The following is a 27,387-nucleotide window of genomic DNA, read 5'->3' as shown; positions in this document are numbered from 1 at the left end:
AGAAAAATCCACCCAAAATTCCTCTTTCCCCATTCTGCCCCCTCCCATCCCACTGCTCCCCCCCCGAATCTGAGCAAATACTGCCCCTGGTATTGTAAAGCTTTGAATGTTTTCACACCCCATTAATTTATTACTTCTCTTTCCTCATCTTTAAATTTTTCCCTTTCCCCCCCCCTTTTTTTTCCCCTTTTTTTTAAACCCAGGCTCCCCGCTGCTACAGCGATTTTCATCTTGTTGTTAATTTTCCCTGCTCCATATGGAGCTCCAGACATTTCACCTGGAGGCTGTACTAGATTTTGCTGTAGCGATCGCACTTCCGGAGGCCAAAACTGTCATTTAAGGTTCCTGGTGCATCTGTCTACGCCAGGCTTTTCACTGGCACCGGGAGAGTGTGAATAACAAATTGGATGCACCTGAGATTTCAGATGATTAGTGTGTTTTGTGAATCTGGGCGACTTGTAAGCAGATAGCTGTAGGGATGGGGAGGGCTAAAGAGCTACCCCGGGTGAATCCGGGCTCCCACCTTGCGTTTGGGATGTGCCGGGATAAGCACGAGCATCCCGGCAGCCTGAACACGGAGAGTAACAAATATTTCATCCTGCCTTGTCATTGATTAGAAAAGAGCCTTTAATTTCATTTCACCCCATGTTGTGATTAATTTGCATTCTTTGTCAGAAGTTAATGGAGTTTTTTATGGTTCACTCTGAAATCCTTGAAGACATCAGAGTTGATCTGATGTTTATACAACTGCCAGCGGAATTTTTTCATTTGATTGATGGGGAGCTTGATGTTATTCCAAACGGCTTTTTAAGCTGTTTTTAAGAATTATTTGAATAAAATGCAAGCAAGATATTGTTATAACCATCAAGATTATCTGTTAAAAATCTGTTGCAAATAAAGAACATGATAAGTAGAAAAAAAGATCAAAAAGACAGGAGAAATGGGGGATACAGAAGATGATATTTGCTAAAATAGATAATCCAAGGATACAAATTAGGTATTTCACAATGTAAGAGACCTTAATTTAAGGGTCTTTTTTGAATAGAAAGAGTTTATTTTGCAGCATGATAAATAATGGGAATGAATTAGTAAAGGATTTAGTCACAGTTAGACCTTCCCCCCCCCCCCTTCATTTTTCTATTCTCCCAGCTTTTTCACCTTCATTTTAGCAGCGATGCGAGCTCGGAGCCCTGGTGTCTTTAACTCGGAGAGACAAGACTGTCAGGCCTGTTAGTTCAACAAAATGATGACATATTGCTCGTCTCAAGGAAGAGGCATTCTTAAATCCCACTGCAAAGAAAACATAAGTGGATAATAGGAAATTTTATAGCCCAAGAAAGCGTTCGCTATAGACTTGCCATTGGTTTGCTTGATAAGAAAAATATACAGGGAGGGGGGGAAATATCCTCAGTGAAGGAAAATCGCTTTTTGCTCCTCCTGTTAGGGAAAGGTTTGTACTTTTACCAGACCCCAGCATCGAAAAAGCATCGGGGAGACGATGCAGAATGGTCTGCGTACGCTGGGCCAGATCCTCAGCTGGAGCAGCTCAGTCCTGCTGCTCCGGGGAGCTCAGGGGACAATGCACACTTGCACCAGCTTTGGGACACGGCTCCTTTTTACAGCAGGAAAAGACTGTACAAATGCTTTTGTTCCTTTTTGATGATGATGATGATGATGATTGTTTCTGATACCAAAACTGGGGTTGCTGGTTTGGGGCTTTATTTTTTTGCAAGATCTTATTTTTATCCTTTCATCAGCAAATTCTACCCTCGCTGTGATTTCTGCAAGTAAGATTTAATTATAGGTCAAAAAGCTCCTGTGCAAGCGCTTCCATTTAAACCAGATTAATTTATTTGCTGTATTGTAGTTTGCTAAATAATTGCATGGTTTTAAATGAAGTTGCTGCTTTCTGATCCCTGTATTAACATGGTCTAAGATTCTTTTTGTTACGTGTAATCCATACTATTGACCACATTTGGCCTGGTTGCATTTAAATGTAAGCAGGTTGTCAAGGAAAAAAATATTTAGTTTAACTTGGCATGAAAAGAGCCATTTTACTGTTGTTTTTTCAATTGACAGGAACATCCTTTAAGCATTCATTTATTTTTGTGAGAATAAATTGAGGGTTGGTTACAGCATGTTTCCTAGTAAGAAAGAAATGCTTTTTCTTCCATATATATCATTATATCTAGCCATTTAAAAGACATTAAACACTGTTCAAATGCTAATGCCAAAATAGAGAATTATATTATCCTATCATATCTTAAATATGATAGATTTGTGCAAATATTTTTGCTTTTTCTAATATGCCATTCCAGAAATCACTGACAATATTTGAAGCCATCTGCTATTACTTTAAACTCTCACCAGTTTCTTCACATAGGCTTGGCTACATGTATCATTGATACACTTTGCTTTCTTACTTATTTCACCTGAGCCAGAAATAAGTTAGAACTGAAATTTGATGTGGGTATTAGGAACTTGCTGTTAACACTGGAATTTAGTTTAGAGGTGTTTTCTTTTATGAAAATTGAGAGGTCTTTAGGGGGACAAAAAAAATAGTTCAGAATCTAAAGGATAAAGACAAACTTGTATTTTTTGTTTCTTGCCTGATTTTTTTGTTTTACTGTAAAATGGATGTTTGAACAATATGGTCAAGCTTGGAAATGTAGGTAACTAGTAAACCTGGATTTTCTGGTATATTTTAATATGATTTTAATGTGTTTTAAGAGTGGATTGTTAGCTTATGATGTTGAAAACCTGATTTTATTGTTTTATTTTGCTTTCTAACCCTAATAACTCCAAGCAGTCTGAGGGACCACCTCTTAGACTGTGGTTTGTGACCACCATTCCGGGATGTGTTCTGTGCTTGTGCCCCTTGCCTTGTGTAAAGCCTTGTCCCTGGTCACACTGACATCAGCTTCAAACCTCTGGAAAGTTCAATTTAACACAGTGGGAAAATTACCTGCTCCAGATGCTCACTCATAGGCACATCCTTGGAGTCAGGATGTGAGTCTGTGTTTCCCAGTTGGTTATGGTGTTGTCACCCTTCCCAGTTTGTACTGGAAGAGAAAATGGCAGCATCCATTTGAAGTCTTTTTGGAGATACTTTTGCAACTGTGTAAGGCTCTCCTGCATGAGTTGGTGCTTCTGTGGAATGGGAGATGCTCCTGTTGTACTTGGAAGGAAACATCTCTCCCAGTTCCTGTTCCTGAAGTGGATAGTGATGCTGAGGCACCAGAATGAAAACTTAAACTTGGGAGATGAGCTCTCCTTTAGAAGAAAGCTGTAGGTGAGTTGATCTGTGTGGTTGAGTTGTTGTAGGTGGCCTTTTGCTGACTGTCAGCAAACACTGGATTTACTCAAAGTTTACATCTTTTCTGTGCTCTGAACAGGCTCTCTTGGCTGGGGTGAGGAGGAGGCACAGTTCCTCACAAGTCTCTCAGGAGCTGGAGATGGACAGAGGCCCGGGTACAGCAGATCTCTGCCCTGTTTTGCTGGTTTCCTTACCAAGGATGCAGCTGTATGAGCTCAGAACTGAGTTGTAACTCTCAGCCTGTTTGAGGAATGAGAATACCTACTCCTCATAGGGTTGTGAGGCACTTCTGGGCATGGACACAGCAGTCCCAGTGGTTGTTCTTCACTATGTCCATGGACTGCTAATGCAGGGATCCCCACCAGAGGCTGAAGGATGTGTTTTCAACATGGCTTGTAGGAGCACACAGCACACATGACCATCTTATCCCCCTTTGATGAGTGACAGTTGCTCACCATAGTGAGGAGCCCCAGAGGCCAGCATAAGAATGAATGATTTGGAGGTTTAGGTGAGCATTTCCCTTGCACAGCAGCCATTCTTCTGCCAGCACTGTTGACCTGTAGGTTTAATTCATGAGAGAGCACAATGCTGCTTGGGGGCAGTGGAATGGCATAGGTGAGGATGCTCAACCCTCCAGCACCTTGGTGTAGTTAGAAAACTCCCCTCATTTACCCAAATCTTTGTTGCTTTTTGGGTTGTTTCCTTTCAGATGTCCCTAGAATTGTGTCATTTGTAGTGATAACAATTGATTTTTCAGCTCTTTGGAGAAAGCTCAGGATTTTTCTAGATGGTTTCCAGTGACAGGCTTTAGCAATTGACATTTTTACCTGTTTCTTTTCAAGGTAGAAGGGACTTGCAGTGGTGTGCTTAGGAGGAGGGACAATCCTGATGGATATTCATCTGTTGCCCTTCAGTGCTTCTGGTATTAGAGGCTCTCTTGTTTCTTTAGATGATTTGTTCCTCTGCTTTATTATCAGAAAGGCTTTCCTCACTACAGTGGTAGCTGTGTGCAATGAATGTGAAGAAGAGATGCAGGAGGGTTGGTTATGTCATCCTCACTCTGTCTTTAGTCTGAAGACCCCAGTTCTTCCAGTCTCAAGATTCCTGGCTGGTTTTGTGATTTCAATTTGGACTTTCCCCACATCCCCTTTGGGGATGCACAGGCTTAGACACAGCATGGGGAAAGAATAACCGCGTGTGTCTTCAGACTGTGTTCCTCCCTGGACATCCCACTATGGAGTTTGACCTTTTGGATTTTGAGGTGGGTTTTTTTGGTAGCATCATGACATTATTCCTGCTCAGTTGTGATGGGTTTTCCTTTTCCGTAGTGTCCTCTAGGTTCTCCTGGTGTTCCTCTCCATTACCATGTTTGCTAATCTTGATGATCATGGGTAGCTCTAAGCAGGAACCACTTAGAACTAAACCTCGTTCCTTTATTCAGTTAGTAACTGACCACCTTTTGTTCTCCTTATCACACTTTTTGTGATGCTTTAAACAAGGTCTTAAACAGCCATTTGCTACATTTACTTTCTTCCCTGATACTGGCTCATCCAACATCCCTACTGACTGAGGAACGTGGTGTTCTGAGCATCCTGGTCCTACTCCAGTGTAGTGGTTATTGTTGGCTTCTCACGCTCCCTCCATCGTTTCAGCAGTGTGTAGTTTTTCATGCCCACTTTGTGGAATTGTGTTACTAAACTCTGGTAAACAGATTTCTGTGAGAAGTGGCTGCAGTTCAATGGTGGATGAAATAATCTCTTTATAGAAATTTGTTTGTAGACCTCTGGGAAAACCAGCGTAATATAATTGGAAGAATATATTTAATATTAAGGTTGTTGTGAATTGTCTTTATTATTATTATTCTTTTGGTCCTCTGTTTTGTGACAGTGATGGAAGTTTGCCATTTGCAAAATCTATGGATTGGGATTGGGAGCGTTCACAGTATCAGGAACAAATGAGGGCGTTCAGTCTTTCAGGTTTGGTGAATTCTGTCACAAGTATAACCAATTTCAGTTTGGCAAGAATCTGTACAATACATGTGAAGATCATGCTTTGAATCCAGAGAAGGTGTAAAGCCCACAGTGGTGCAAACCACCTGGAAATGCAGTGCGCTTTCATGTTCCTTTCCCATTTATATCAGGGCAAAGACAAAGCAAGTGTGTGTCGGTCATTTGCCAATAGGACTTTCTGCAGCTCAATACAACTCTAACCCTCATTTTAAAAGATTAAAAATAAGTTATATGTAGTTTTAAAATCCACAGTTTTCCTGGAATGGGAAAACAGATGTTCTGTTGTAAAGCCTCCCTGAAAGATCCTAACTGTATGATTTGTTGGTATATGTATTTTTCTATTAAAACGAGATATATCACTAGCTTGAAAAGCAGTATAAATGTAAAGAGAAAATTTGTTAACTGCAATGGGAAGAGCTAACCCTGGGTCACCTGCAAATCTCTCAAACAAGAGCTTCAGGGCAAGTCCTAATTCCAGAGAGTAAAAGCGAAAATTAAAGCTAGAGCTGGTGACTCCTCTAAGTTACCCGGGGTGGATTCATTTGAGTTTCCTTGATTGTGCTTGTGAATATAATGTGAAAGGGACGGTAGAGGTCTTCTCAGCCACTTCCAGTCCCAAGTATCTCCATGGAGACAGAAATATAACCTGATGGTCTGTCAAAAGTTGCTTTTCATAACCAGAGGCATTCATTAAATAGTAGATGAAGCAGGAGGCAAACTTCTGCATTTCTAACCAACCTAAAAAGAATAAGTGTGCTTTATGGAGTGGTTTATCCAGATCCCACTGACACTTCATGACCTGAGAAACAGACTGTTAATGTGATAGATTTATTTATCCTTTACCCTTCTTCTTCAGGTTACAAGCTATCACATGCAGTAAGAACACAGCAAAGACCATACGGGTTCAGAAATACCATATAGCTGATCCAGCTCTGCAAATGCACACCATTTTGGTTGCATGTGAAAAGCTCACAGAACCTTCTGAGCAACTGGGTTTTCCAGTGACAAACAGGTCCAGGGCTCACTCATGTTCTTCTGGGGGAGCATTTTGGTGGTGAAAAGACTAAAGTGGCTTTTCTGAGGCAAAAATGATGTTTTAATGAGTGCATCAAAGCATTCCTCAATACTCTTTAAAACACATACTGCATCTTTTTCGTCCTTCATTCAAGCAGGAGTTTCAGATGTGTCTCTGCTACCATTTCATTAGTTGAAATTCTTAATGGAAGGTATAGAAACAACACTGCCAATCTCCTTCCTAAGCCCCAAGTTGGGTAATGACACACCAAATGCTCAGGCTTTTGAGCTGCATCCACTGCACTCGGATCCCTCGAGACGACCCTAAACTTCTCATCTCCCAGTAGTGCATGAAAACCAGAGAGTTCGTGGAGGAAACAGAGGAGTGTGGGTGAGCAGGAAGATAAAACATTTTACACTGAGTACTTTTAAACTGTTCTTAATGTGCTATAAAACCGGAGGCTTCCCTTTTTCCTGAACTGTGTGCAAAAGGAGGAGCTCCGACTGTAAAGTTGTCGCCAGTTAGGTTTGGTTTATGGTTGCAGAGGCCGCCCAATAATGTGCTCTTGGAAAAGGTAAACAACATAGTTTTAACAATGAAAAATATGCCTAATATAAATACTGCTAAGTTCATTGCTGTTCAGAACTTGAAAATATGAGTGTAACATTGCATTTTCTGGTGGAGTTAACAGAGGAGCGCGGTGCAGCCTTACAAGCAATATATCTGAGGCAGAGAAAATAAGTAATACATCTAACTGGGGAGTCTCTGTGGCATTGGCGTAGAGGAAAGCACAGTAGCTTTATTTAATTGAGAAAATGAATCAATTACAATGATGTTGCATCATCAAATGCAGGGGAAATAGCAGATATGTCATTACATCGGGTAACAGTGTTAAAAAGTAATTGAGTGTCTTAAGCATTTTGAATCAATTCCAGGTACTGGCACAGCTACCTTAATGCAAAATTTATGAAGATGATCTCAAAATAATATGTCGCCATCAAAATAGTGTAATAAAACCTGGTAACAATGTGTGTGTGAGCAAGCGCGCATCCCTCCCTACCTCCCTCTGCAGAAGCAGGGCCTGCTGCTCCGGAGGACAGTTGCAGCGGCACAGGAAGAATCCTGTCATACTTGCATTTGTGTTGCTTTAGTTTTCATTAGAAGCACTGAGCCCTTTGATTAGAAATGATATTTTAAATCTTGTTCTGAAATTGGATGTAGTCATATCGGCGTTGAGGCGACTGTAGATGATCCCACCTCTATTCCTCTGCATGACAAGACCTATTTTTCCAGCGAGGAAATGTGACTTGTGCGGTGTTAGGATGACAACCTGAAACGCCTGCTCGTGTGCACTATAGTGTAAAGAAGCCCCACACCATCCCTACAGAATAAGCTGAGTCTGTTTTGTCATTTAGCATCTGGAAGTGAAGTAGGAAAAAAAGTCTTTTTATATCCACAGCATATTTTGCTGATTAGCAATAATGTAAAGTGGCATGTTTATTCTGTTGACTTGTAATAGGTTGACATTGGCCATTAAAGAAATGGGCTAATTCTGTGCATTATTTTCTTCTCTTCCTTGGAAGAAAAGATAGAATTATCCACAGAAACTTTATGTGTATGTTTGTGCACTGCTAGTACAATAATGAAAGACTTCACGTGTATAAAACCAGCTATTTTCTTGGTGCTAGTTTTCAACCTCCTTACATTACATTTTACTACCTGTAAAGTATCACCAGAGGATCCTGCCTCTGGCTGGGTCCGTGGGGGGAGTGCTTCCAGAGCTGATGGCAGCCCTACAACATTCATCATCATGGCACTATACAGCAGAGAATATTAAACGTAAGGGGCAAGCCAGATAAAGTGTGTTAGAAGAGCAGACAACGTTCTCAATAAGGACCGTGTTGTGTTCACATTGCAATTGCATTGGGTTGAGCAACTTTGTGTCTGGTTAGGAAAAACAGAGAATTAATTGTTTGCACGCGTTAGAAATGGTACACATGAACATGAGCAGAATACCAGCATCCCAAAATCTGGTCAGATCTTCCGTATTAAGTATCTGGTTTGTATTTAATTGTTTGCATTGTAATTCCACCCTTGTTCCTTATTGTGGTCAAAAGGTGCTTTGCCAGTAAGGGCCAGAGTATTTTGTATCTCTCTAAGCAGTCAAATGGTTTCTTACTATAAACTATTAATTATTTCCCAACCAAACTGATGTGGAAATTGGAGGTGACTGATAACAACCCTTTTCTTTGCCATTTCAAACCAGACAAAGTTCATCAAACTTTCCAGCCTCACAGACGGCAGTGCTCTACTCAGACTCCAAGTAAAACTGGGTTGGAATATATAAGAAACTTGGGGGAAAGTGGAGTATTAAAGGCTTTCCTGAGCAGCAGTAGATACTTCAACCACATAATTAAAGTTTTCTTCACAAAAAAGGGACTGTGAGCCCAGCCTGGCAGTAATCCAAAATTCTAATTTCTGACTATGATTTAATTTCAATTTTAAATAAATCGGTTTTTAATTTAAAAAGAGTGAGCTTCATAACATTAGCAATGATTGCAACATTAAGCCCAGTGTTCACAATCTAGCAATATAAAACATTATTTATATCTGAATCGTAAACAGCCTTTTGAAATGGATTATGGTTTTTCTTCCTATTCTAATACAACCTGGAGGGTACTAAAAAGTGTTGTGTGAAATTAACATTCTGCTGACTTTCGCCTATAAATGAGAAGCGAGCTATTAACATTTGTGTATTTTCATTATGTAAATTGTGTTAACACATGCCCACAAATTGCCACCAGCGATGCAATAATTTTCTCTCAGTGATCATAATGTGTCCAAGTGAGTCATTTTGATTATGACATGCTAATTACATATTGTCTTTTTTCAGATTCAGAAAAACCAGGGATCTTTAATGGTAAGCTTTATGAGTTCAGAAAAAATTCACTTTTCTTTTTCCTGATGGCTGCTTCCCCTGCATGCTTGAATGCCTTGTTTTAAACTTAGCAAATTGCATTTGGAAGAAAATGCAAACCTTTAACTGCCTGTATTAGATTAGGTACCATTAGAAATAATAGAACATCCTGAGCATCAATGTTTTTATAAGAGTTTGCTGCTGTTGATTAATCTTGCTATATTTTATTGCATTAATGATTTTTTCTTTCCACTCCACTGTAAAGATATTGCATATAGGCTAATACTTTTTCCCTCTCTTCTTCCCATTGCAGCCTCTCCAGTTATTGCAGTGCATTGTTGATGAGGTGAGTCGTCGTCTTATGTGCTTTCACTCCTAAAGTCATTCCTAATGGAGTGGAAAGCTTATATTTTGTTTCCTAATGAAGCACAATGCCCAACATCCTCAGAGCACAAGTTGCCTTGTGCAGCTTGGAGCTGTCAAACATGAACTGGCCTCGTCCCACTTTATGCTGTTTTCCTACTCTTAATATTGAGTCTTTGAAAGACTTGATTGTCTCAAAGCCTGGTCCTTTTAGCTCTTTAGGCCCTAAAGCCTCAGCCTCATTGTGTGAGCTGAACCTCAGCATTTGCCAGATGAGTTGGAACGGAGACATTCAAGCGGCAGCACGCTTTAGCCAGGGCATATTCAATGCAGTTTAGATGGGCAAAAAGGGTATTTTGATAGGAGAGAAAACGAGGGTGTAAGCAGGGAAGAATCTGAATCATGTCTGATCATTCTTATTTAATTGGAAGGGCAAAATAAAAAGCTGAGATGCAGGAGATTCAGGTGTGAACAGGCGATTGAATTTCAGTGGCTAGTGTCATGTTTCTTGATTGAAACACTTCTTTCTCCCATTTCCTTTCCCAAACTGAGGTGTAAGCAGGAGTTCTAACTCTTCACAGTGAGGCAATAGCCAGGGGCAGACTGCTGTCAGTTTTACTTTGTTTTTAATGTTTAATAAGACTATGTTGGTAATTGGAAAGTTTGAACAAGAAAGAAAAAGCCGTAACTTTAAAGACTCGCCTCACCTCTAGCAGGAAGTCATTGCTGGCTCATCAGGTTGGGTCACTGGACGTTGGTGTGTCCTTTGAGACTGGTCAGCTTCTTCCAGCCTGTCCCATGTAACATGTTTGTTTAGCTTGATGTAAGCTTAGTGCCTGTATGATGCCCAAGTACTCTCTCTCTTTGTTCTGTCTCCACCTGTAACCGCTACTTGTGTGAACCCTTAAACCCTCTGCTCTTTCCTGCAGTGATCACTTTTGTCCTTTTGTTAGAGAATGACATAGTGGCTTAGCTGAACTTCTTTTTAGAAGTGACATTTGAGCCTTGAGGGATGCAGTTATATTAAAAAGAACAAGTATCCTTTGTGTAAAGGAAAGATGTTCTCCTGGTCCTCCAGCAGTGCTGGCTCTTTTACCTGGCTCTTTATGGTGGTCTGGTTCTTTGGGAGGGTCTTAGGTGATTCTGTTTATTTCATCTTTTTCATCCATTATTATTCCTGTTACATCCATCTTTGGTTGAGGCGTGGCAATTCCAAAGCACTGGTGCTGTATATACCACCAGCAAAAGGTCATCTCCATCCTAAAGAAGGTCAGTTAAAGACTCTCATATTTTCTAGACAAATGGTCTGGTACTAGTGCCTAAATCCAAGCTCACTATTCTAAACCACAGCCCTAAAGAGCAACAGATTATGATAGACCTTCTTGCAGCTTCCACATCGTTTCCTCAGGATCAGAATTGCTCCAAACTTCTCATGAAATCTTTAACCACCAGCCCTGGTAAGCACCTGAGTGCCGAGCTAGCTTTAACATTTGCCTTTTGGTATCTACTTATAACTTATTTCATGTTCTCCAGCGTGTCACGGAGCCATCATTCTCCTGACGTGGTGGTTCAGAGTGTCCTGTGCTCATGGGCACATTGAGACTTCAGGTTACAGAGCATAGCTCAGCTGAAAGTTCTTTAAGTGCAACTCGCTTTGTTTTGCAACACACTCAATGTCTAAATGGAAGTTGCCTGCCATAACGTTTAGAGCCTGGGGGGAAGAGGAGGATGGATTGGCTCTCTAGTGTTATTTGCTCGTCTGTATTGTTATGGGGTCATTTAATAAGATATATAGTGTTTAGATAGTGGCTGCCACACCTGGAAGTGCAAACTCTTAGCATGGCAGTGTCTTGGAGAACATTTATATTAAAGGCTTTTCTGTTCTAGCTCATGGGTAGCACTGACTTTAATAGATCCTCCTGCCACCCCCAGCCCTGTCTTGTGTACAAAGGCCTCAAAGAAAATGTGTTTAACTTGTGACTAGGTTTTTCTTAACCCTTCTCACTTTGTCTTCTGTAAGATGTGCCTCCTAGGGAGTAACAGAGGGACCTGTTTATGTGTCTCATACGCACTCTTCCTTCTATGTAAGGACCTTTTGAGAGACAAAGTCTCTTTACTATCTGGTACTGCACAGCTGTTGTTGCTACCATGAGTATTAAGGATCAGAAGTGCTCAGTGTTGTAAGAGTGCTAATTTTGGGTCAAATTTTCCCCTTGGCTGTAAGGAGGTCCTAAAACTCACAGGAGGTGGGAGCAGAGCCCCTCTCCTGTGCAATAGGAACCCAGTGATGCTGGTGCACAATTCCCCACCTACTGTAATGACGATCAGAACAGCAAGGAGTGATGATCTGTAGCTTGCCTGTTTTCCAAACTGATAGGGCACAGCAGTGCTCCCATGACGGCACGGCTTGAGGATGAGATGTAGTGTCAGGTTATGGGAGAAGCAGATCTGCAAGGCTGGGATCCAGCTGCCTCGAGGATCTTCAGTCATCATGTAGGTTCATAGTAATAATCTGCTGAAGTTGTTGCAGTTGAAAACTCAGGGTCCTCAAGTGCCTTAATGTGTCCTTTTGTGTGGCAAAGAATGGTTTGGACTTTTGGGTCCTAAAATTGTGGTTAACAGCTTTTCTGAAGAGAATGTTTCTTGTAGTTGGGTCTTTGCTGGCAGTGTGTTTATCCTACTCCTTGCCACTGGAGCTGGCTAAAAACTCCAGAACCTGACATGGGAGAAGTGTTTTAAAATGATGAAATAGAGACTTTGATTCTTTGTAATAGTTGCTTATTGTATAGGTAGTTGGTTGGGTTTTATAGGGAAACACTGAAAGTTGTTCCACATTCCACCACAGCAAGAATCCAAAAGTCAATGTTCTGGCCATTCATAACCATTAATTCGTAGGATTTATTGGTGACTGAACTGGTGAAGAGGTTGCTTCTGTGTTAGTTTCCTCAGACCCTGTACAGTGGAATAAAAACTGTCCATGGGAGTTCTCAGTTGCTCTGCAGAGCTGAGATTTTTGGAGCTCTTAGTTATAGAAATATGAGAGATGTAAGAGGTCACTTTGGCAGTTTAAAAAGTCTCTTCATTTTCTAGAACTTAAATTTACTTGCAGAAACCCTGCAGAATGAGTGCATGATGTGAGAAGCAGCATAATCTAACAAATACATGGGCATGGTTCTCCTCAAATCAGAGTGACTCTGCCTGACTTTTTTTGTTACATTATAGGCCTTTTAATGGCAATGGTTCTGGGATTATTTGTTGATGGCAGAATTAGCGAGGAGCATGTGTGAACAGGATACATGCTTGCCAGGACCTTTATTTTTTAACATGTGGTAACTTAGAGTGAAATCTGATCCAGCTACAAATAAGACACGCTCATTTAAGCAATGGTCCTAATCATAGCAGCATCTCCCACCATAAGACTCCTGCTTCTGGTCCAGAGATGAGAATAGACTGGTTGTTAATGCAATTTATCCTGTATCACAGCCAACAATAAAGGCAGTCTGCTGTTATTTGGGAGCTGAGAGTCATTTAATATTCTAGCAGTCAACTTAGTTTGTCTCCAACTCACCAACATGTTGTATGGGAAGCACTGAGCGGTGCACATGAACCTCATTGCGAAGGTCCCTTCCAACTGGAACCATTATATGATTCTGTAAGATCCCAAAAGACCAAACCTGACAGCTCCCTATTTTTCAGCATGTCTGCATCCCATCCTTTCCATCCCATGGTTTTTGGCCTTAGAGGTGTCTGCTCTGTATCCAGAGAAGGTTGGATGGACAGCAGTAGCACTGGGGAATGCATCCAGTTGCAGTCCTGACTTGAGCAACAACTTTAGATTTCCCTTAAGCTCTCCAGGGCTATTTTCTTTGACCTTTATTTAGTCAGAGTATCCCTTCCAGAAAGCAATTATTGTCAGCCCCTTGGGTGGTTGCGGTAAACCCGGTTTCGCTGTACTGGAGCAGTTGTGGTTACAAGTGCTGTAGTTAAGCATCAGCTCCAGTTTCTAACCTTTCCTTCAGCATCTGAAATGAATGAATTTTGCTTTCAGTTTCCATAGCTTGTGTAATGGTGACTTAGGTGTTGGGTTTGGCTTTTATGTTTTTAAACTCTGTTGCATTAAGGAAAAAAATGAACTTAATTTTTGTCCATCAGTTTTAGTTAAATTATTGTGTTATTCCAATGACATTGGAAGCTTGAGGAGTGAAGACTGTCAAGAGCAAATCCTACTCTTTACAAATAGGAGGCAGCAGTGGGGAAAGTGCCTGTTTTGATGAGTCAGGCAGAACTGTAAGAGCAAAATTAATTAGTTGTACTCATGAATCCTTTCTCTGATCGCTTCATGGGTAAGTAGTGAGAAGCTTTCCATGAGTTTCCTGAGCATTCCTGTTAAGCGCCCCCACAGAGATACTCGGTCTCACAAGACTGCAGTTTAATCTAGCTCAAGGACTTTGCAAACTCCACAAATCAAAGACCTCTTTTTTTTGTTCTCTTTAAATTTGTACTCTCGAAACATTTAGCAGCATCAGTTAACGCTGGGGTAGTGTTAATGCTGAGCTGTGAGGCTTTTCAGTGTCACTATATCTTCACATTTGCTAATGGAAAAAATAACTTGTACTTAATACATGTATCCTATTAGTTGGGTTTATTCCCTTCTTTTTTTATATACCTGGTTAAATATATCCCTCTATTTATTGCTGTGGCATAGCCTTAAAATTCACAGGACATTCAGCTTGATCAAATAATACAATGAAGACTGTTGCCTCTCAAGTGCTGAATTTCCTGACCTTGTCCATCAGGACCACATTTTGCTATTTCTATAAATGAAGTAGAAAGCTCCAAAGGCTCAGAATGAAGCAAGACTATTTATTTCTTGAGGAATTCCTCTTTGGAGTCCCAGGTATCGATTTAAATGTATAAACAGCTATAGTTAACCCTTGAAAATTCCCAGAGTTTTGCAGATTTCCATGCAAGAAAAGCTGATGTTTGGATATATGCATGTGTGTGTGCATGTGGATAAAACCCCACTGTAATTAGTCCCATGGATAAGTTGTTTTAGGGTATACTTTTATTGAGACAGAAACTGTGACCTTACTAGTGTATGAGATTGAGCAACTTATATAGGAACAAGGTAAAACCACAGGTAGGAATTGCTGAATAATTACCTTTAGACCAACCTGAGCAAGAACCTTCCCAAGAGGGCAAGCTCATTTAATGGTTCCTAAAACTCAATCTTGTGGATGTCAATGGTCATGCTTGATTATTTGCAGTGGTGTTTTATGAAAAAGCAATAAAAATGCATTGGGAGTGTACAGAGGAAGAAAAAAAGGCAACAACAAATGGTTTTAGTTTTTCAATTGAGTCCCTTTGGTGCGAACAGGTAGAGGCTATGTTTCATGCTGCTGTGCCTTAGCTATCTGAAATGTGCGGATGTGTGTGTATCTACCCAAAACACTGCTGTGCTCTGCTGCCTTATGATCGACAAGAGACCAGCAATGAGAAGAAAAAATTCTGATGTTTGTTTTAGAGAAAAAGCAATTACAGTTACGGGTAAAGGATTAACCTGTTTTTTCCAGCTACCTGTTCCCTTATCTGCAGGGCCCTTTGGAGAGCCACACTAACAAATGCAAAGCTTGGGGAGAGGGAGAAAACATCATGTAGTCCACTCTAGATTACTCCTGATGTTAATTACACTCTTCTGCTTCTTTCCTTTCCTCTTCTGCGCTCAGGAATGCATCCCACAGTCGCAGACACTAGAAGTGGCAACAAAGAGCCCCGAGTATCTACTGACTTACCCAACCAGGAATGTCTGCATGTGTTCAGTGTGATGCAGGTTACACATACGAGAGGTTTTCAAGAAGTTGGGGAGCAGGTAGTGCTGCTGAGAGAATAGCTGGTTCTCCCATGATTTGAGGTGTTAAAGGTAGGCTGAGTGTTTTGGTGGATAAAACACTGGCCTTTCGACCTTGGTTCCCGTCCAGCTAGAGATCTGGAAATAAATGAGTTTACTGCTGACACTCCAATCCCAGCAGACAAAACTTCACACCAAAATGCCCCCACATATAATTTGTCACATTTGGCATCTGCTATGAAGAAAAGAGCAAGAAGTGACCTGGCGCAGAGATGTAATCATCTTTCACCTTCCTGCTGGGGGCAGGAGCATAACGGGGACAATCCAGAAATGCTTTCAAGTCTGGGCCTCTGAGCCCCCTCCAGACATCGCTGTCTCCTGCAAACTTGTTACTGGTAGGAAATCAGCTGCTATTAGGTTTGTGCAAGGCTTTTGAAGTAGATAGAAAGTCAGAAATGGATTTAGGTTGTTTTACTTTATTTAGGAATGCTGCGAAAGTGAGGTTGTCCTTGTAGGAGTAAGTCTGAGCTTGTACAATGTTGTAATTTGCTGGTCTCATTGAAACAGCTCAGTAACTGCAGTGCATTTATTACATGTAATTGCACCTGGCAGCATTTCTGGTGCATGTAAAACTGAAGTTTGCCTGGAAAAAAATCACTGTTTGGCCACAAAGTAAAATGCAGCTACAAGATAAAAATACGTGTGCTCTTTGAAAGCTTTAGTAAAGGAGAAGCTGGAGAGCATAGAAACTCTGTAATCCTGGAGATTTTTAGGCTGAAGTGATAAACCAGAAATGCTTTGTAAAGCACACGTGTTATTTATTAAATACTGGCGTTTCAGCATCAGTGGCCAAGTTGCAGAATAGGAATATGTGCCCAGAGGAGATGATCATTTCAAAGACAGGGTGTGCTGGGGAAACCCAGAGGAGAGAGGAAGTGGAGTTTGGTTTGCTGGGTTCTGCTAACTTCCCTCTTGTGGCCATAGAGCTATAGGACCATGGCATTTCCTTCTGCACAAGCGTTTCACTGAGGAGCAAGTATTGCAAAATAGCAGTAGCTGTGGGGAATGGGAAAATTTAACCCTTCACAGACAGGGAGTCTGCAGATGAGGAGAAGGAGTAAAACCTATTGGTATCGAGTGGGTGATGCACTGGAGATACCAACCTCTGTAGGAGGAACACAGGTATGAACTTAACATATAGCTGGGTGCTTTGCCATCCCCTTCTTGAAGGCTTTATGTAGAAAGCTGTGCTTGCTGATTTTCCTGATGCAGGGAGATGGTGGCTTTCTCTTTGTTCAGAAAGGATGTGATGATAAATCTCTATCAGTTGCTTTGAGAAAATATTTCACACTGAAGAAATAGTCTGTTGGGGTAAGACCTCTGAAGGTGTGTGTCAAGCAGGGGATGCTTTTGGTGTGTGTTATCTGTCAAGAACTACTCCCATATTTCATTGACATTAGTGTGTTTCCGAAGGAATTAAGTAACTCAGAGCTCTATCCATTGAATTTACTTCTTGAGTTTGTCAAGATGAACCTAGAGCTGCACAGAAAAGAGGGGAAAGGGCCCTTATCCATATTTATTTGTGGGCTTGCTGGACATTATTTATTTCCTGAGCTTCAGTGGCATCTCTGCTACTACTGTGCTTAGTGAGAACAAACAAACCAGGAGACATTTTGAATAACAGGTTTGAGAAGTAGGTGAGGAGAATGCTTGGACCTGTAATTCAGGCTCTTATTACATAGGTCGTAAAGGACTGGTTGACTTCTGGACACACTATTAGATGGTTCAGTTGTCCTTTGTTCAGATCTGTGAAGACAAAAAAGAATCAGATAATAATGTTATCACCCCCTTCAAAAGAGAGGGCTTTTGGAGGGATTGTCTCAGTGTTCTCATTCTCAGGTCTTCATTTAGATAATGTGACTTCCCCTAACTCCATGGAAGTCAATAAGGTTTATACCAGAGCTTTGGCACTCTATAAATTAAATATCAGGAGCAGTGTTTGAAGTTTAAAGCCTTCCCTCCTCCTGCTAGCTCGGATTTTGTGCTGCTGTGCTTTTTTCTTTATGCCTGAGCACCTTGCTGACAAGTGCTAATAACAAAATGCCAAGAGAGGGTCCAGTCGGAGTTACCACACATTAAACATTCTGAACTTGTCCTTTTGCTCATAGATTGTGCATAATTAATAATTAAACGGTTTCAGTTGTAATGGGTTGACCTTCTTGAACTGTTCATTATTCACAAGGCAAAGGCATCACTCAAACTTTTTTCCTATTGCCCTTCCCTGTTCTCACTGTGTGTGTGCAGTTCAGCTGGTTTTGAGGAATCAGAGCCTGATCTGGTCTTCTTATGTAGCAGATCCCTGTGGTGGAAACACTGCTTGGATGCTCAGGGAAACATCTTGGCAATATGCTGGGGATGTAAGAGGCCAGCAGTACACGGACCTTTAAAACCATTTGTGTCTTTACTGCCATTTTAGCAGCATCTCAGTATATAGGACTTCATGATATTGGTTAAAAGATAGGGCATTGAACAAAAATGAAAGAACCATTTCCCAGGTTTAAAATGAGTTTACCTGTTCCTTACTCCTTCAGAATCTTGGGCTTCTTCTTTGTTTGCCCCTGTAGGGTGATCTCATTGTGCAGGTGGGTAAAATCAGGCAGGCCATCCGAGTGTGCCTGGACCGTTCCCTACAGTTACATCAAATGGGACTGGATTGCATCACACAAATGGTGTAGACTTGGCAGAGACATGTATTTATTTCCTCCTATTTTCATCTCTTTGAGTGTCAGATGAAGTCCAGGGAACTGAAGGATACAAAGTAGGGTGTATTTACTTTGTGTTGTTCTGGAACTCTTTGCTTTATGTCTGATACAACTTTGTGATTGCTCAGATTATAGAGGTGGCAGTAGAAGGATTTTCTCTCATTAGAAATAGCTACAAAATACTCTCACTTTTCTACTACTCAAATGGTCATGCATAGAACAGTATCAGAAACTTAAATACCTTGATCATCAGTTTCCCTGGACATCCAGAAACACCCAAATGGATGTTTTCTCTTTCTAAGGTAAAATGCAGCTTTTCATTATTCACCTCTGGAAGCAGTTGAGGGCCTTACTTTACTGGTTCACCTAAACCCCAAACCTGCCTCCTTCTCCCCTATCTTACCTGTGCTGTAAAGTAACAACTGACTCATATTTACAGGAGTGAGATTTAAGGATTTTATGTGCACTGATCTTTCTGCTCGAACACACTTGTCAGCAGGTATTCATTGAGATGGATGCCCTCTTCCAAAAGGTTTACAATTTGTTAGGCAAATAGCCAGTAAGTTTGTTGGATACCCAGTCTAAAATCCTTGGGAGACTCTAGTGAAGTCATACTGAGATCCACTTTGTGTTCATTTCCATTCACAACTACACACACAATCACTTCTGGAGCTCCTGAGAGCAAACCAACTAAGGCATGGCCATGGCTGACAACATGGCTACAACAGAAGAGAGTAGGCCTGAATGGGGTTGAAATACCTGCATTGTACAGAAGAATATGGACCCCCCAAGAAAACCTCATGTTATTTAACATTTCCTTTCAGCCAGGTGATTTTTGCTTACTTATGGAGGAGCACATCATCTCCTGGCTGTGCTGCAGTATGGGAGCTGTGCAGCAAGGCAGTAATCCTGACACTGGAGCAAGTTCTTCCCTTGGCTGCATGAACCCTGACGCCAGCTTAGCCTGGGAGAGCCAGGCTGATGGCTTTAGAGCAGTTCATCAGCTTCTCCTCCCCTCTCATAATGAAGTTTCACTCTATTATGGGTTCGTCATCTCTTTGTGATTGCAGAAATTATCACCTCCCAAATGAGTGTGAAGCGCGGCTGCTTGTCCTGCTCCCAGCATGGACTGAGCAGAGCTGGCAGCCCCTATGGAGGATGCCTCTGATGAGCTCCTCACTTGCATTTTACTTAATATAAACAGCAGGGGTGGACTGCTGGGCAGAGCCAGTACCCCAGGGAATGAGCTCTGATGGCTTCACAACCTGATGTGTGATACATGCCCAGAGTATTTCCTACCTGCTCTCTTGGAGTCCATCCCACCTGGAAAAGTGGCTTTTGCCACTTCAGGTGCAAGCCCAGCTCTGCTGGACAAGGGAGAAGGTTGGGGAGAGGTAAAACCTGCCTGGCTCCACACCCCATGAGCAAGCCTGATGTTTTGCTCTGCCTTTTCTCTATTAACATGAATAATTTCCATGCGCAGTTCTTTGAAGTGGGGAAAGTTTAATTGCAATGCTTATTTCCTTGTGTTCCTTCCACTCTCCAGTGCAAAGCTTCCTATATTGATGTCATTTATAAGTTGAGAAACAATAACCTCCCTCTTACCAGGTCTTAAGTTCAAAGAGGGTTTGGGCATGTTCTATCAAACGCTCCTTGTATTTAATAGAAGTCTTTGAAATTGTAAAGCAATTTTGGCTTCTCCTTTCACTCTTCAGTTACTTGTGATTTAATTGTATTTTCCAGCAGTTTCCCATTGTTTGAATTGGAAACAAAGCCTTAATAAGAGTTCTAGTTAATTTTCTCTCTTGTAATTACCGATCTCATTTTTCTGATAATTGGCCACAGCAATTATATGTATATTTACTAATCACATAGGAGGCTCTGCAGTTGTGTCTATCTGCCACCATTGATAATGGCACACACATTGCAGAGGTGCTTTTATCATCTTCTTTTTTCCACTACATCAAAGCTATTTCCTCGCATTCTCAATAATGAATACATGCATGCATTTGACACAGTTGTGTGCTAGAGAAATTGTTTGGCTCCCACCAAATGCTGCACGCTCTGAGTTTCTTGCCTGCAGCGCTGGAAGGTTGTATGTAATGATATATTGCTCATCCAAATGGCCAAAGCACTCCAAAGCACAGTGAGATTAAAATAAGTCATTCCTTTGTTAATTTAAATAGGTGCATGTATCATACTTTGCAGGGTACTTTGTGTAGGGATGTCAGGGAGGAAAAAAGACGCCGAAAGGTATTTTTAATAGCAAATGAGAATAGATGAGAATGGAGTCATTTGCAGCTGCCTGTTTTATGTGGCTCTCTTGTTCCAACTGTAGGTCTAATGAGATGACACTGTTAAAGTACTCTGCAGTGTAATTTCATTACATCCTGAGCTGTTACACTATAAACACAGTGGAGCTCTCTGTCATTCTTGGAAAAACTCCTAAATTCGTAAAGCCCTTCTTTGCAAATGGTGATGTTGTTTGTTCCCTGGTCCTAATTTTGTTGTTCCTTGTGCTCTTAATCTATTTTTCTGTTGTTCTTTCATAAATACCCCAGGGTTATTCCCTACCCCTGCACTGATGAATCCTGCTTTTGGGGTTTTTCTCCCTCTTATAAACCCTTTCACCTTTTAAATCTAGCACAGACAGCACATGAGGACAGCCTCTAAAATGAATAAGTGTAAATAAACATGAGTGTAAATAAATAGCGAATGCAGTGAAAGAAACAAAGGTCAACACAAGAATAATTTCACAGCTCTTTGTTAATTACAAGACCATTTGTGTGTTACTTAAATAATCATTAATTTCTCATTTACACTTTCCCTACCTTCCTTTTTACCCTGTGGCTATCATTGTCCTTTTTTCACCTCCCCTCAGTGTCTTTCCACATGTTTTTACCCATTGTGTAATACTCATTAGTTGAAATTCAGTGTTTTATAACACATTCTCAGAAGAATTTGTACCTTTCTGCCTCAGATTGTCTGTGTGAAAAGGGGCTTTGGTGCTTCCTTGGGGGGTTTATTTTCCCTTTCTTTTTGGGTTTTGTTGTCACCATTATATTCCTCTCCTAAAGAAATTATCTTCTCTCCTTCTGACTCTGCTTCTTGTTTCAATCCAATCCCAGGAATCGCCCGTCCTTCCAGCCGGGGAGTTCTCTGAGCCATTTGTACACTTCATCACTCAATGGTAAGCTCAGTTTGCAAACATGCCATGCCCTCAATGTAAATGATACATGCCATTAACTCCGCAGCTCTGCGAGACCTTATGGCTTTCCTTGCATCCTTTCTGAGAGGAGAGGGACTTGGGGGCCTTGGGCAGATGGGGCAGCAAAGCTAAGCAAACTGTTTAAATTATGTAAACGTTATTTACACAAAGGGTCGTAAAAGTACTTACAAGGGGTTTTTTCCTGTTCTAATAAACCTGCCCTCAATGTGGGTGCAGAATTGTGTGCCGAGACTCCAAAGGATTCATCCGGGGGTAAAAAAGCCACAAAGACTCGTGTCTATAGTATCATTATTCAGGGCTTTTTAAAATATTACTCATAAAATTGCCTCTGTATTTAGAAAGGCGAGCAGCCTCTGTTAGTGCATTGGCTTTTCAGTCAGTAATTCTGTTTTAAAACACACCACTGGGTATATTTTCTTTGCTTAAAACTGAATAGTTCATTGAAAACCTTTTGAATTAAAGGAGGATTGGAGAGAGGAGGAAATTGTGGAATCACAAATGCAGTTGTTGAGTGACCAGAGGATATAAATCTTGAGGGTCCGCAATGCTAAAGAAACGAAGGGAAAATCCTTTTTTAACTATTGCATCCCTCCCCGCTCCAAAAAAAGGAGGGGGGAGAGGTAACCATTTGTGTATGGAAAAAGAAGCCTGAATTCTGCAGAAATACGTGTTTGATGGAGAATCATCCCTTCTGCAAACGTGCACTTCCAGGGCTCGATGCTCAGCTGTGCTAAATCAGATGGAGCCATCTCAGTGTGTGGCACTGGGAGCTGCAGCCCTGTGGATGAGAGGGAATCCTGCTGCAGGGATGTGTCCTTGCAGCCCTCAGCGCCATGTGGATCTATAGGTCAGGCTTTGAGGCACTTTCAGGTTCTCTGTGCCAGAGCCACTGTGGCAAAAGTCACCTAGTAAATTGAATTTTGAATATATAACACAGAAAGTACCTGTCAGGGCTGACGTAGCAGGTAACAATACAGGCACAAAAAGCAGCCTGATGATCGGGTAATTAAAGCAACTAAATAATTCAAGTTTGTGTAACATAGGCCTCCGTTTTCAATAGTTTCAGTTTACAAAGAGCAACACGATTTGGAGGGTTGTGCAGCACAACTAACTGGTGTGTGTGATGTGGAGGTCTGTGCTTTTTATCCTTGCAAAACAAATTGATGCCAGGCTGTTCTCTAAAAAAGCCAACCCATTCTCATTGAGGCAGAGGGAGGGATAACCTGTGTTAAAATTTCCACAGATGTCAAACTGAAGCATAACTGATGGTGGCTAATAGCCTTGTTTTCTCTGGGGATGCAGCTACTTTGGACTGTCAGATTAGAACTGCTCCCAACCTACTCGTCAGACAGCTCGCTTACTTGCTAATGCTGCATTATTTGAGGGGCTTGGAGTTGTTTGAAGGGAGGTAAATTGTGTTGTTAATCCTCTGATGTACAGCACAGATTTTAGATATAGTGTTATATTTTAATGGGAGTCATTGCTGTTTAAAAATGAAGTGGGTAAGAGGAAACTATATTTAAGCAATCAATTCCTAATGCGTATTGGAGATGTCAAGTGAACGGCGTATCAGACTTTATGGTGGTTATGCCATAAAGACTGGCTGTTTGGATGTAATCCAATTAGTCAGTAGGCAGCTCCTGATGGTCACCTCTGTGCCATGTTATTGTGTTCCTTCATGCAGCTAAGCACAGCCTTCAATAGCTAATTGCACCTGTTGCACAGAAAACTAGGACTATTTGGATGAGAAACATGATCTTATAAACAGGTTAATGCTGTGTAATGAACTATCACCCTGCAGTGTAATGGAAATAAATGTGAAAAAATTAAGGTAGAAACCCCAGGGTATTGTGCATGCTCCTGAAGCTGTTTAGTGGTAGAGTTAAATTTCCCACCTGTTTGTGTAATACTTGGTGTTGAGCTATGTAATAATCCCTAGCAAAATGAGAATCAGCTTACTGTGGCTTCTGAGCTGACTGCTTTTCAATGGTCTCTGTATTTACACACTTTCATGGTTGCAAACAGTGTAGATCACTACATCCCTTAAGGGAGGGATGGGAGGGAAGGAATAAATCCATTAACATTTTGGCCGATGTTAGGACCCCTGTATTCTGTTGGCACATGATTGAGTTAAGAAATACATGGAAATTCTTCACTGTGTTAAAAGAGATCTTCAATATTTAAGCAAGTGGGATAAATGAGCAGTGGTTTACATATGACCATTTTGTTTTATACACATAGCATGAAAAAGCAATCAAAGGAAAGGCCAGCACCCGAAGATTTAATGGTAAGTGAAACTTCAGAGCCCCTCAGTGTCTTTATTCATGTATGTAGAAGTGTATCTGTTCTTCTCTGCATTTTTCTTCATTTACACATTCAGGTCTAAACTGTTCTTGGCTTGTGCAGCAATTACATATTTACAGGGAGCACACAGACCAGAGGTACAATGATGATGATTCCACTGATGGGTTTCTTGCTGTTACCTTTGTCATGGCCAAAGCTTCACTTGTGATGTGGGGAGTTAATACAGAACTTTCACAGCCAGTGTCAAGGTTCAGTCAAAACCATTTTGATGCTTAATACACAGGGTTTTTCAGTTTGTATGTCCAGGGATTACAGCTTAATGTAGGTCACTCTTTGTCATCATTTGCCAGTCTTAACCTTTCAATATCAGAAGATTGAAAACAGAGGATATGGTCAAAGTAGTCTTTTTTTAATGAAATGCAGGAGCCACTGTTTTCACTTATATTCATGTAAAATGAAATCAGATTGGCTGCAGAAGATTGGGTTAATACATAGCTTTGGTCTGTTGGTAGAAGGGCTCTGGGTGGTGGAATCTGAGCTCAGAGACCACTTCTTTGCCTTGCAATTGTCCTTTTTTTTCTTTCAGTAAAGCAATAATAGGGTACATGCTCTCAGGCTGGTCCCTTGTGGCTGTGCCTTCAGTGCAGAGTGCTGTTTTGACTGGTTTTAAGCAGCTAGAAAAACACTGTATCAAACCAGATATTTACAGGAGCTTCTATTGTAGATAAGAGTTGTGGTGCCCTCTGACTCACATCAAATATCTTTGAGTTTTAAATATTTAATTACTTTTCTTTATATGCTGTGTTTCCTGTAACTTGGAGGCCTATGTAAAATCATCAGAATTTCTGTACATTAAATATCTAGGAATAATTTAACAGGTTTTAACAAGAGAAGGACACGTTGGTGTCTCATTTCTTGCTTACATGCTGTGAACTGCAAGTAGGATAAACAAGTGTTTCTATTACAGCTATTCTCTAGTTAAAGGCTAATCTCTGAAGATGCCCTGGGGCAGGTATCTCACAACCCAGACTAGTCTCAATTTAGATGCTGGTTAGTAAAGTATTTAACTGTGAATCTCATTTTAAGGATATTAACTTCAGTAGCTCTACATTTGAAGTTAGGCACCTGCTTAAATACCTTGGTAAAACGAGGCCTTAAAGTTTATCAGAGCCCCTCCACTTGGTGGTGGTGTGTTATGTCATACAAAAGCCTTGCACTGCCTTATTTTGTCTTTTTTATTAACTTTTGATGGTTGGGAAATTCTTGCAGTTAGTCACATCTGAGAAAACTTGGAACAGGTTCTAGAGATGTAGACACATTTACCTTGTGCACTATTATGCTATGGCTGGATAGCTTAGCTATTAAAACAACGGAATAGGGTTTCATAAAACCTATATCTGTTTGTAAATGCCTCTTTCAGTGATGCAATAGGCCTGCCACTTATAAATAAAACATCTGCAGATCGCACATACCCCCATAAGTATATATGTATGTTTGTAAGCAATAACACCACTCCAGGGTGTAGAGTCATAAACATGAGGCCAAAGGGTGAGTGCCTGCAGTACCAGGGAAGTGCACAGATTTATCTTTACAACTACATGCCCTGGAGTGTGCTAGGCCCCTTTAAAGGAGGTGTTTTGTAAAGTAATTTTGAATTTGTAGCAGTTTGGGGGGGGGAGGGCAAAAAATCCTTCCTACTTTTTAAACAAAATCTTTTGTTTAATGCATTTTCCCCTCTTGCTAGTTTCTCTTCAATTATAAATGAACTTGTAACTACAAGTATTAAAGCATGAGGTAAAGCGCTGCTGAAGCGAAGAAGTGACCCAGTCTTTGCCTGCAGTGTGGCTGACCCTCATACGCTGCCCTAAATTCCCTCCTGATGGGCTCAGAGCACCCTGTGCTTTGCTGTTACACTCACTGTTAGCTCAGTAGTTGCTCTTCAGTCAAGCGCTTTGCCTTCTTGCACTTGCCCAGTCTTGTGAAGGAGCACTTGGTTTATAAAACTCATATGCATATATACATTAGCATAGTGTGTCTGTACACAGCCTATCTGTACATACATATGTATAGATAATTTACCATACTTTGCTGGAAAACAGGGCCAGAACAAAAGCTACCAAACACCCTCTGAACTGTAGAATTGCTCACCACAATCAGAATCTTCTTAATTCCACATCATCCGTTTCTGAAACCTCTGGGCATCTCCCTGCTAACCATAAGGAGTGGATCAAGTGATGCAGCTACTATCAGTGAAATCCTCATCAAGGTCAGGCTAGTGTTGATTTAATGAGAGCAGGATTTCACCTTGTTCATTGGGTTTGGGGGAACTGTTTTTATATAGAGAAATGTACTAGCAAGGATGAAAGGTGTAAGCCACAATCACTGTTAGCTTCTGACAAAACAGTGGAGCACAGGCTTTCCCCCCTGTGGACGTTACCCATACTGGAAGTCACTATTTTGTAACCAATTTAGTATAATTAAAGACTGAAAGCAAAATGAAGGGAACAGAACATCAATCTTTTTCTACTCTCCTGATACCTGGTGAATGGTTAAATGCATTTTCAGAGTCGACTCACAATACCTGGAGTGCCAGATTGGCAACTCCAGTGAAGTCATGGGGTTACAGCAGGGATGGATTTACCCTGTCTATCATGTTAGGAAGCCCTTATATTCTTTATAGAAGTTGCAGCACATTTTGTCAGCAAACAGAGCCAAAGCCAAGGCTGTGTGAAATTCCTGCATAAAGTCAGGTTTCTATTACCATAGATACTCTTGTGCAAGTGAACACCAAAAATCAGGTTCCTGCATTCACACTCGGCCCTATGCCATTTCTTCTGTATACCCATCCACAAAACAAGATAGAACATCAGTTTCTCTGTGTATAAATAATTGTATACAATAGAGATCAATTATTTAATTGTTTCCAAGTATTTCTGATGAATGGGCTTATTCCACAGAAGCAAAACCAAAATGATTTCACCAAGCAACGGGGAAAATTGTCCATCCAGGGAAAGGAATGATCTTTATAATTCACTGGTGGTTATTCTGACCCTTGTGCTTACAGTGTCTGCTCTTTTGTCTCCAGTTTGTTCCCTCTTAAGAAGAGGAAGGCATATAGTCAATTGAATTGAACATACTCCTGTTTCAGCACCAGGGAAGACTGCACAATGTTAGCACATTCCTGTCTCTTCTCTCTCCTTCCAATGAGGAAAATCTCAGCAATTCTATATATTTTATTTTTAACTCCCATGAACTTCCAGTCTTCATCTAAACCACAGTGTTTCCTGGCATCACAAGCCTGGCTCCTATGGAAATGCAGATACACATATATATTTAGCAATTGGGATGTGGAGGTATGGTGAGGTTTAAACTCCTGCTCGTGTTGAGTGTATGGGGAGGCATCCTCAGGCTGGTTTGGCTCAGGAAGCTGTAGATCTGACTGTATTTACGGTATTTTTCAGCAGCTTTCCATTCTAAGCTCTATTTAATGGAATCTATGCATAGTAAGTAATCAGGTCAGAGAGAAGCAACATCCCCTGTTTGAGATCAATCGCTGGCTAATACTTTATCTAGGCCACTTTATTATCTCATGCTGATTCCATTCCCATTCTCCTCCTCCTTTGT

General features: G+C 41.0%; 1 protein-coding gene across 3 annotated transcripts in view; it reads left to right on the top strand.

Moving 5' to 3' along the window:
* Window positions 1-27,387, top strand: part of MAP2K5 (mitogen-activated protein kinase kinase 5) — a 120,105-nt gene that overhangs the window by 78,319 nt on the left and 14,399 nt on the right. For all 3 annotated transcript variants that reach the window (XR_004550026.1, XM_005148805.4, XM_031048677.2), the window contains 4 exons: window positions 9,234-9,260; window positions 9,571-9,603; window positions 21,359-21,420; window positions 23,701-23,746. Coding sequence is in view for 2 of the 3 variants with exons in the window: in XM_005148805.4 (XP_005148862.1) it covers window positions 9,234-9,260; window positions 9,571-9,603; window positions 21,359-21,420; window positions 23,701-23,746 (168 nt within the window). In the remaining variant the exon portion in view is untranslated. The remainder of the gene's footprint in view (window positions 1-9,233; window positions 9,261-9,570; window positions 9,604-21,358; window positions 21,421-23,700; window positions 23,747-27,387) is intronic.

Source organism: Melopsittacus undulatus, chromosome 9, assembly GCF_012275295.1.
Source record: "Melopsittacus undulatus isolate bMelUnd1 chromosome 9, bMelUnd1.mat.Z, whole genome shotgun sequence".
In the NCBI taxonomy this organism is placed as follows: Eukaryota; Metazoa; Chordata; class Aves; order Psittaciformes; family Psittaculidae; genus Melopsittacus; species Melopsittacus undulatus.
Note: the sequence above shows the minus strand (reverse complement) of the source record. Positions and strands in the feature narration are given on the sequence as shown.